The 10,984-nt window shown below is 41.8% G+C and overlaps 1 protein-coding gene across 1 annotated transcript; it reads right to left on the reverse strand.

The window, feature by feature from the left end:
- Positions 1 to 3,890: 3,890 nt before the first annotated feature.
- LOC146504423 (homeodomain-interacting protein kinase 1-like) lies at positions 3,891 to 9,670 on the reverse strand. The gene has a single exon (XM_085183861.1). The coding sequence runs from the start codon at positions 8,518 to 8,520 to the stop codon at positions 6,670 to 6,672; it is 1,851 nt and encodes a 616-aa protein (XP_085039987.1). The 5' UTR covers positions 8,521 to 9,670; the 3' UTR covers positions 3,891 to 6,669.
- Positions 9,671 to 10,984: the final 1,314 nt, after the last annotated feature.

Below are 10,984 nucleotides of genomic sequence, written 5' to 3' on the forward strand. Positions count from 1 at the left end.
TTACTTACACTCTCCAACAATCAGTTCTTGGTTGGGCAACACAGTGCTATCTGTTCATGTGCTGATTTTCCCACGATTACAACAGGAGCTACAGTTAAACCTCACATATGGACTGTTCACACATATCCAATATATTTAGTTCAGCTGATTAACAACTTATTTGCATTTTGACTTTGAGTTCCATTTACTCAAATAGGCCAAGAGGTCATCACAGAAAGTTAATACTGTTCATCGGAAAGCAGCGCTTCCAGAGGTGTGGGAGAAACATTTCATCACCAATCAAAGTGCCTTCTTCGGTCTCAGCTGACTGCATGTTTCCCCAACCCTATCCGGTCGTTAAGTCTGACGTCACTAGCCGTGTCTGGGCCTAAACTCCGCTGCAGGTCCATATATCAAACGATCACTATGGCATTACTGAGAGTTGAAAAACTGTCTAAAGTCTTTCATCTTTAATAAAATGATCAGCGTTCTGCTCTACCAGGTGTAACAATTGAGTTTAACATCCAGGCATCCATGAAAACGGAATTTATGACATTTAACGGAGTTAGAAGTTAGCAGGAAGTTAGCTCGCTAGCTTCTATCTAAATACAATATAGCATGTTCTGACTGCGGGATTTTGGAAACAAATTAAAACGTACAGCTCTGTTATCACTTCCAATATAAATGAAGACAGAAAACTAAACAGCAGTGACGTTTGTAGGGTTACTGAAGTTTGGCTAGCTGGTATATAATGATGTGCCACGTGACCGCTAGCGACACAGCTATGTTAGCATAATATAAACAAGCTAACTTTTCTTCCACTCGATAAAAGTTAACGTGAGTGTTCTCGGTGGTCAGGAACAAATGTAATCACATGGCAGGATGCTGTAAAAAGACCAAACTTCAGCCAGGAGAACAACTGAGATAATCCATCCACAATACGAGGTTAGTCATTCATATATTGCTGCATGGGCTGGGCTGTAGTTACATCCTAAGGTTTTAAAAACTGAGCTTAAATAAATGATTAGCAGTAATAAAAGCCGAGGGAGGTCAACAGTGATCACTGACTGTTTTAGGAGCTTTTTGAGATTAAATAGAAGAAAATACAAAACATTAAACATGTTAACAACACAAAAGTCATATTAAACGCAGACTCCTTTAGGCCCGGAAGTAGGATTCGTCACGTCATCACTTAACGACCGGATAAACCGTACAGCTGAAACAAAAACTAGCATCATTTCCTAACAATCAACCATAAACTCAGCTTCATGATCATTAATATGTAAACTGTCTTGACCATTGATTAAAGGCCATGATTACAGTTCAGAGAGTTGGGGAATAGACGCAATTAAAGTATTGTAAGCTTGTAAAAGATGGACCCTTAGGCCAGATTCTTGGTTGCAAAATGGTTGTTCCCTTTGCACATAAATGGCATCTATAGCCTCTTTTCCACGTTACCTACTTGGGTTGGCTCAACTCAAGACAACTCTACTCTAGTCAGTTTCAGTTGTTTTTCATTACAATTGATCCATTACAACCAACTCAGTTCACTGAAGTAGGTGCTAAAAAAGTAAGTGGTACCAGGTACTATCCAGAGATGAGCAGTAATACTCTTTAACTACTAATTGCTTTTTTCAAGTAACGAGTAAAGTAAGGGATTACTATTGCAAAAAAGTAATTAGATTACTATTACTTTCTCGTGAGCTCGCTGCTTTACTGTTACTAAACCGTGATTTTGTTTGTGAGAGTGTCTCATGACATGTGGTGGCGATCGTGGCTCAAGAGTTGGGCGTTCGTCTTGTAATCGGAAGGTTGCCGGTTCGAGCCCCGGCTCTGACAGTCTCGGTCGTTGTGTCCTTGGGCAAGACACTTCACCTGGTGGTGGTCAGAGGGCCTGGTGGCGCCAGTGTCGGCAGCCTCGCCTTTGTCAGTTTGCCCCAGGGTGGCTGTGGCTACACTGTAGCTTGTCATCACATGTGTGTGAATGGGTGGATGATTGTGTAAAGCGCTTTGGGGTCCTTAGGACCAAGTAAAGCACTATACAAATACAGACCATTTACAATGACATACGAGCATGTCTGTGATGTCTGTGGCTGCAACATGTGTGTAGATCAAAAATGTATAATAGGGAACCTCAGGTGGGTTCCTCCAGGAAATTCGGTTTTCACAGCACCGACAGAAGTTACAGAATGTGAGCAGAAATATACTATATATACACATATATAAATACAGAGTATACAAAAGGGATAAATAGAATAAATAGGAATACAAGGGAATTGCATATTTCAAGTATGTGAGTCTATTGCACATTGGATATTAACAAAAAGTATTGCACAGTGAAGAGGCACTACAGCTTAGTTGTCCCCCTCCCTCTCCCCTCCAGAGGGGTGTTATACAGTTTGATGGCATGTGGGACAAAGGAGTTTTTAAGTCTGTTGGTTCTTGTCTTTGGGAGAAGCAACCTGTCACTGAACAGACTCCTCTGGTTGTTTATGGCCATGTGCACAGGATGCCCAGCATTGTCCATAATGTCCAGAAGTTTCTTTAGTGTCCTTTTCTCTGCCACTGTCACCAGAGTGTCCAGCTTCATGCCAACCACAGAGCCAGCCTTCCTGATCAGTTTTTCCAGCAAGGAGGATTTCTTCTTTGCTGTGCTGCTCCCCCAGCACACCACAGCATAGAACAGTACTCCAGCAACCACCGACTGGTAAAACATCCTCAGGAGCTTCCTGCAGATGTTAAAAGACCTCAGCCTCCTGAGGAAGTACAGTCTGCTTTGGCCTTTTTTATACAGGTGCTGAGTGTTGCATTACCAGTCCAGTTTATTGTCCACCCACAGCCCAAGGTACTTGTATGTGTTGACCATCTCCAGCTCCTCTCCTCTATCTGAATTGGCAGTGTACCTGCTCTGGACGTCCCGAAGTCCACAACCAGTTCCTTGGTCTTTGAGGTGTTGAGTTGCAGGTGGTTTGTGTGACTCCATGTGACAAAGTTCCTCACCAGACTCTCCTGTATCCCTCTTCCTGATCATCCAAGATACACCCCATGATGGCCGTGTTGTCTGCAAACTTCTGAATTCAATTCAATTCAATTTTATTTATATAGCGCCAAATAACAACAAAAGTTGCCTCAAGGCGCTTTATATTGTACAGTATATCCTATAATAATAGATACAGAGAAAAACCCAACAATCATATGACCCCCTATGAGCAAGCACTTTGGCGACAGTGGGAAGGAAAAACTCCCTTCTAACAGGAAGAAACCTCCGGCAGAACCAGGCTCAGGGAGGGGCGGCCTCCCTGAAAGCTGCTCCATCCAAAGTGGAGGAAACGTCTGGAGAAGTCAGACAACCATATAGGGCAGAATGTTGTTGAACACGAAAACTTGTTTAACTGTCATTAATTAAAACCTGTGCATGTGGTATTCTTTCTGAAGGGACGTGAACCTTGACATAATAAAACCACTTTGAATTTAAGCTGTGACGGAGATCTGTGTTGACAATATAGAGCTGTGTATCTTCCCACACATGTGTTTAATAAAATCATTGTTTTGACGCACTTGGACCAGTGGTCGTTTGTCTCACACCTCAATCACGAATCGGGACAATGGAAAGCTTCAGTTCATCACAAGGCTTTATCTCACCATCACTAGTGTGCAGGCAGGAGTGGTGAAATGGAGGACCCAAAGTGCAGACTCCGGAGACAAACGTGAACTCAAACAGCTTTAATGCTGAACTCGAACAGAACAAAACTAAGGCTACGTTCACACTGCAGGCGAAAGCGTATCAAATACGACATTTTTTACCCTATGCGACTCATATCCGATCATGCTATGACAGTGTGAACGGTACAAATCTGATATTTTCAAATCCGAGCTTGGTCACTTTCGTATGTGGTACTGAATCCGATGCAAATCTGATGTTTTAGAAAGCGACTGCTATTTGAATGGTCATGTCGCATTAAAGCTGTCTTTTACGTCACTGACACAAGACAGACGGCAATTATCAGCGCCCGAGAAGACATCAAGAACGCTTCCTGGGCATCCAGTGTAGATGTTAGTGAAACTGTTGGGAAGACAATGTTGGAGAAATGTGAACATTTTATTTGTACTTCATAATCTGCAGATTCTGTCAGAAATCTGCAACTATCCTTTGAAGCACCGCTCCTCTCTAAAACAGCAATAAGGATATTTATTAGGCCATATGTAAATAACACAATAACTTTATAACTTAAAGCAAAATTGGGAAACGTAAAGTCCAAAAGTCTTTATATTAAGGCCATCAGTCAAACAACACTGTTTGGTCTGGGTCTAAACAGAGCGCATTGTGTGTGATGTCTTCTTTTGCGCATGCGGGCCACTTTGAGGATTCACACTAGAGCATGTTTGCTGTCACATTTTATTTGTAGTGTGAACAAGCAGACAAAAAAGTCGGATTTGATGCGCTTCCACCTGCAGTACGAACACAGCCTAAGAACCCAAATAACTTACACAGGCAGACAGAACACACAGGCTATATGATGGCAGATCACGACACAGACACAGAGAAACACAGGGCTTAAATATAAAGAGAAGCAATCAGTGAATGGCAAACAGGAGGGAAACACAGCTGGGGCAAATCAGGCCTAACGAGACAGGGGAAGCAAAACCAGACACATTAATATAAGACATGGACCTTCAAAGTAAAACAGGAAACACAGAGATGCAGACTTGACACAGGGATACAGCAGACAGGGAAGACAGCAACTATGGATCACAGACAGAAAACCAGAACACAAAAACTCAAACAAAACCCACACAGAGAACCTGAACTAAGAATAATCCTGTGACCTATAAGGCAAAGCTAGAATATAATAAAGTAAACAAAATCAAAGAACCAAAAACACAAAACACTGGGTCGACGACCCTGGGATCCTAACACTTGTACCCGGAATGGTGCACACAGGCTACAGAGGTTAAACACAACTAACACACTGTTTTCATCATTATCATCATCATCATTGGGGCAGGGATAGCTCAGTAGGTAGAGAGACCATAGCATGTAATGTGGATGAAGTCCTGTGGCCTGACCCAGCACAGAGGCGTAATGCTGAGACAGGATAAATTATCTGAATATGCTGTAAAAATATATAATTTTTTAATGTACATATAACTTTTTTTTTACTGCAGTTCTCTTTTTTTTTGTTAAAATGTGAGTATAAGAATGAATCGATGAATAGATAAATATTATTTTCCAGCTATCTCACAGTGTTTTGTATTTATTTTTGTAGTGTCTAATCTTTGCTAAGTTGTGTTTGCACATTGGCTGGTTTTGTGTGGCTTTTGACAGTAGTGGTTGATTTTGAGTAAAGTTCGAATAGTTTTGGGTCAAACGTTTGGTTTTGCAAGACAAGTTAAAGGTTATGTGAGTGTAACTTGAATTTTACACTTTGTGTTTAGTGTTTTGACACAAAGAGATGAGATTTTAGGAAATGTGTTTTAGCAATTCAGAAAAACTGTAATGACAAGTACATTCCTGTCAGGTGAGTTCCTGTGTTCAGACTCTCACTGAACCTGAGTCATCACCTGTTACACCTGTGTGTTGCCTTCCTTGATGACACTCACGTGTGCTGCGTGGAGGCCTCTGTATCCCATTTCTCACAATAAAGATCTGCCAGGCAGAAAAGCTTACTGTCATCGGAGCAACTTTTTTGTTCTTTTGTCACACACGATTGTTAGAAGATCTGATGGTTTAAATATCCATTTTTTTAAAGTGTTGTTTATTCACAAAATTGGCCCCATAACCATCCATTTGTGTCACAGTGCAATCATGGTTGCAATGCACCAGCGATCATCATTGACAGGTTGCTCAGGTCTTAAAAGAGAATTAACTTGTATTTTTTAATGTATATATTTTTTTGCTCTTATTTATGAAGTAGCTGTTATCCAGTACTTTAAGATAAAAAATTACTTTATTTATTATTTTTAGGGTTTGTTTCGTTTTTTGTGCTACATTATACAACATCAAAATAGCCTTGTCAAAAATGACAACAGCGTTGGCATTTTTGTTATTTGTGTTTTGTAATTTTTTCAAAACAATACCATGATTGCATCTACTGAAACTCTCTGTGAAGCTTAAATCTCAGTGACCTTTACTTCAAGGTCAGAGGTCAACTTTTCTGAAAATCAGAGGAGTTTCACATTTATAACACAGGTATGTCTACTAGCAGGCTGAAGGGTAGCACTATATATTTGTAAACAATCAAAAACAACAATTATTACACAATTTATTTCCAATTTGTATGGAATTTATTTCAGTAAACATGGTGTTTTAGGTCTGATTGAAGGACTGATGTGATGGTAAGGTGTCCACTGCTCTGCTTTGAATATTGGTAGGCTTCCTTTTTTTATTTTAAATTTTCACAAGAATTGCTAGTTCCCCTTGAGTTTTGGCCACTCCAACAATCAGACGATTCCCTATGAGCAAGCATTTAGCGACAGTGGGAAGGAAAAACTCCCTTTAAAAAGGAAGAAACCTTCGACAGAACCAGGCTCAGGAAGGGACAGTCATCTGCCGCGACTGGTTGGGGTGGGGGGAGTGAAAATTAAAAAAAAAAAAAAAAAAGCCAAAGTGGTCATTATTGGAGCAGCTTAATTATTTTTTCCAGTGTAATTTGCTGTTAATATCCTTTTCCAACCCAATTTGTGTCTTTATCACTTTTGTCCAGGGTGGAAGATGCCATGCTGGAGATTGATTCTGTATGGTTTTTCATTGTCGATACATGGGAACCTGTTAGAGAGGCCAGGGCTGAAAAAGGGATGCCGGAGAACCTCCGAGGGTGTTATCCGCTGGTGTGCATCCAAGGCCAACATCTGTTTAATAAGAGTGACAAATAAGCTTTGGCCATCTTCTGGTCCTCGTCTAAACATCATTATTTGTTTGAGGTCATCCAGACGTGTCAGTTTTATGTATCTTGTCTCCAAAGATTCATATCCTGTCTCGTATATAAATTGTTGGGTGGTCTTTAATGTCCAGCGCTGTTGGTTATAGTTGTCTTTTGTGAAATAGTCTTCAGTGTACACGCCAGAGTCTAGAACATGATCTGGTGGCTGACCCTGAGTCTCTATGATGAATTTTAAAACATCATAATATTTTTTTCCAGGGTAGAGTGGCACCCCTGTAACAAGCTCCACAGCCACCAGCCCCAGAGACCACATGTCACTTGCTTCGTTATAAGGAAGGCCAAGCATAACCTCAGGTGCACTATAACCAACTGTCCCCACACGGTCACCAGGCATCACTGTAGACGCAGGACATGCGAGGCCAAAGTCTATAAGTCTGACTTTGACTGGAGACTCATAGCGGTTTACAACCATGATGTTTCCAGGTTTGAGGTCAGCATGCACTATTCCCAAAGAACCCAAGTGGGACAGAGCATTTGTTAGTTGACCTAAAATTGGTCTGACTTCGCTTATGGGGAGACGCCGGTTATTTGGGTCCCGTATGTAGTCCCATAGGCATTGGTCTAGCAGTTCAAACTTTAGGCAAACCCGCTCTCTGTCGTGGAAAAAGCCGTTCCATTGAACAATGTTGGCGGCATCTGGATCCAACCTTCGCAGCTGCTCCAGGATGAAAATTTCCAGTTTCGCCTGTTGCAGAATATCAGGGCGGCTCTTGTTCACTTTAATAGCCACAGCTCGGTTGGTCTTGGTATCACGGCATTTGGCTACAATACCAAAGCCCCCTTCTCCGAGGAAAGCCTCTACCTTGTAGTGGTTTCCCAAAATGCTCCCTTCAACTATTTCAAGCTCATCTGAGCTGAAGGATGGGCTGACTGACGTGTGGCTGAATACTTGCTGAGAAAATTCAACTGAGTTTTGAAAACTACAGTTGATTTTCTGTGATCTCTTGCATTTCAAGTTTGAAGGGTGCTGAAAGACCACAGGGTTTTGTGATCTTTCAGCACTCATGTCAATGCAAGGGGAACTCTTGGGGTAGAAAAAGGGATGCCGGAGAACCTCAGAGGGTGTTAAGCGCTGGTTTGCATCCAAGGCCAACATTTGTTTAATTAAGCTGACAAACAAACGTTGGTCATTTTCAGGTCCTCGTCTAAACATCATTACTTGTTCAAGGTCATCGAGACGCGTCAGTTTTATGTATCTTGTCTCCAGGGACTCATATCCTGTCTCATACTGAAATTGTTGGTCAGTCTTGAATGTCCAGCGCTGTTGGTTGTCGTTGTCTTTTGTGAAATAGTCTTCAGTGTACACGCCAGAGTCTAGAACATGATCTGGTGGCTGACCCTGAGTCTCTATGATGAATTTTAAAACATCATAGTCTTCATTTCCAGGGTAGAGTGGCACCCCTGTACCAAGCTCCACAGCCACCAGCCCCAGAGACCACATGTCAATTGCTTCGTTATAAGGAAGGCCAAGCATAACCTCAGGTGCACAATAACCAACCGTCCCCACACGTTCACCAGGCATCACTGCAGACGCAGGACATGCGAGGCCAAAGTCTATAAGTTTGACTTTGATGGGAGACTCATGGCGGTTTACAACCATGATGTTTCCAGGTTTGAGGTCAGCATGCACTATGCCCACAGAACCCAGGTGGGACAGAGCATTTGTGAGTTGACCTAAAATTGGCCTGACTTCACTTATGGGGAGACCCTGGTTTTTCCGGTCCCGTATGTAGTCCCACAGGCATTGATCTAGGAGTTCGAACTTTAGGCAAACCCGCTCTCCGTCGTGGAAAAAGCCGTTCCATTGAACAATGTTGGCGGCATCTGGATCCAACCTTCACAGCTGCTCCAGGATGAAAATTTCCAGTTTCGCCTGTTGCAGAATATCAGGGCGGCTCTTGTTCACTTTAATAGCCACAGCTCGGTTGGTCATGGTACCACGACATTTGGCTACAATACCAAAGCCCCCTTCTCCGAGGAAAGCCTCTACCTTGTAGTGGTTTCCCAAAATGCTCCCTTTAACTATTTCAAGCTCATTCGAGCTGAAGGATGGGTTAGCTGACATGGTGAAATGTGTCGGCTTGGTCAGTGAATTGCTAAGTAACGCGAAATTCTCTCAAAACTCTCCAAAAGGGTTTGCTTACTTTCAGGTCAAGGTCCGTTGAGCAGCAAAGTTTAACAGAGCAAAGCTCCTACTTAAGGATTTTTTCTCTCAGCAAGATGATGACATAACAAAGGATCAAAGGCATTCTATTTTGGATCAAAAGCATTCTATTTTTTCAGTTGAAACACTGAAAAAAAATAATGTTTCAACAGGGCAGGCTGTATTTTCTGCTGCAACATCTCAACAGGAAATAATAAGATAAACACCAGGAAGACTGGTGATCTATTCATATCAGTAACATCGGCAGGTTTCTAGTGCAGGAAGTAATACATTCAGCTCTCGTGTTTGCACTACAGGTTGCTTTCATGAGTATTTCTGTTTTTGTGGTGGGGGAATTTTTCCTTGTTCCAACGATGTAAACAAAAACATTCATTGTGCTTTCTACAATGACTAGTAATCTTTTTGTCCTACTGTTCATTTACAGTACAGGAAAGGTTTTGTTTGGTTATGATTGTTTTGCAAGAAATACTTCGATCACAGTGGGGTAGTCTTGATTAAAATGCTATATGAGAACTGTGGCACCATGTGTGACCAGATATTGGCATGTAGTTGTCGCCAGACTGTCATCAAATGTGAAGTTTGGGACAGACTGGACAAAGTACACTTTTAGAGATGAAAATCTTATGTCCAGTGGTAAATGATCAAAATTCCACCACAAACATGGCTTTGACCAAGATGTCCCTTTCTGAAGTAACCTCAACATGTTCCCGAAGTAACCAAATGGAATTTAACCAGTGACCTCTCACTTTGCAGGCGAATGTGTAAACCAGCGATGCCTGGAAAACACTAAAACTGTGCCAAAATGTCATTTTACATTCAAAATGACGGACTTCCAGACTTCCTCTTTGGTTTGGGTTCACTGAATCTGTGTGTAATAAATGTCATACATGTATTTCAAGCTGTAAATAAGTTGTTAGAAGTTCATTAAAGTTTCTTAAGTGGTGCTGTAGATCCATTTCCGCAGTGCCAGACACTTAAAAAAAAAAAGTTACATTTTACAGTACATTTTGACCTGATGTGAAGAATGCAAAAAATTTCATTAGTTTGGAAGCATGTTTGATTATATGATATATTTGCCTGACTAATACTAATTTATTATTATTATCATTATTATCATTATTATTATTGTTGTTGTTGTTGTTGTTGTTGTTGTTGTTGTTGTTGAATGGGGCCTTTCCCCTGTGAGTGTCCAGCTCCCAGCTGGATTTTGTGCCATCTGGCGGTCAGGATTTATAAGGTCAGTGCTTTATCATAACTGTGCAGGGTAAAGGCCTCAGTTGCTGGGAAAAGCACAGGTGTATTACAGTTTTTCTGAACTGTTAAAACACTAAACCCCATTGTACAAACTTAACTGTCAACTATGAAAACTCTTTCATCAAATCAATCCCACAGTTGCCAAAATCTTAAACAATATTCATCTGGTTAGGACACCATTTGTAAATCTCAGTCTCCCATTTACCAAATCTCTAAACACAAAACACACTTAGCAGAGTGGTGCACTTGTTGTCGTGTGAAGGCTGTGTGCAGGCAGGAGTGGTGAACTAGAGGACCCAAAGTGCAGACTCTGGAGACAAACGTGAACTCAGAACAGAACAAAACTAAGAATCCAAATAACTTACACTGGCAGACAGAACACACAGCATATATGGTGGTAGATCACAACCAGTAGCGGTTTTTGATACAGGCGACACGGGCGGTTGCCCGGGGCGGCATCGTGGTGGGGGGTGGCATCACGGGCATCGGCAAAAAAAATAAAAATAAAAAAATGCTCGTACTCATGCTGCCCCGACATCAGCCAGCGCATATTTGGAATGGCATAGGCACCGATCGGTTTTCTATCGCCCATTTGCTGGGAGTAAGGGCGCCCTCCGTTTGCGAGGTGAGCCTGCTGCTTGCGGCG

Source organism: Neolamprologus multifasciatus, chromosome 14 (genome assembly GCF_963576455.1).
Source record: "Neolamprologus multifasciatus chromosome 14, fNeoMul1.2, whole genome shotgun sequence".
Classification (NCBI taxonomy): Eukaryota; Metazoa; Chordata; class Actinopteri; order Cichliformes; family Cichlidae; genus Neolamprologus; species Neolamprologus multifasciatus.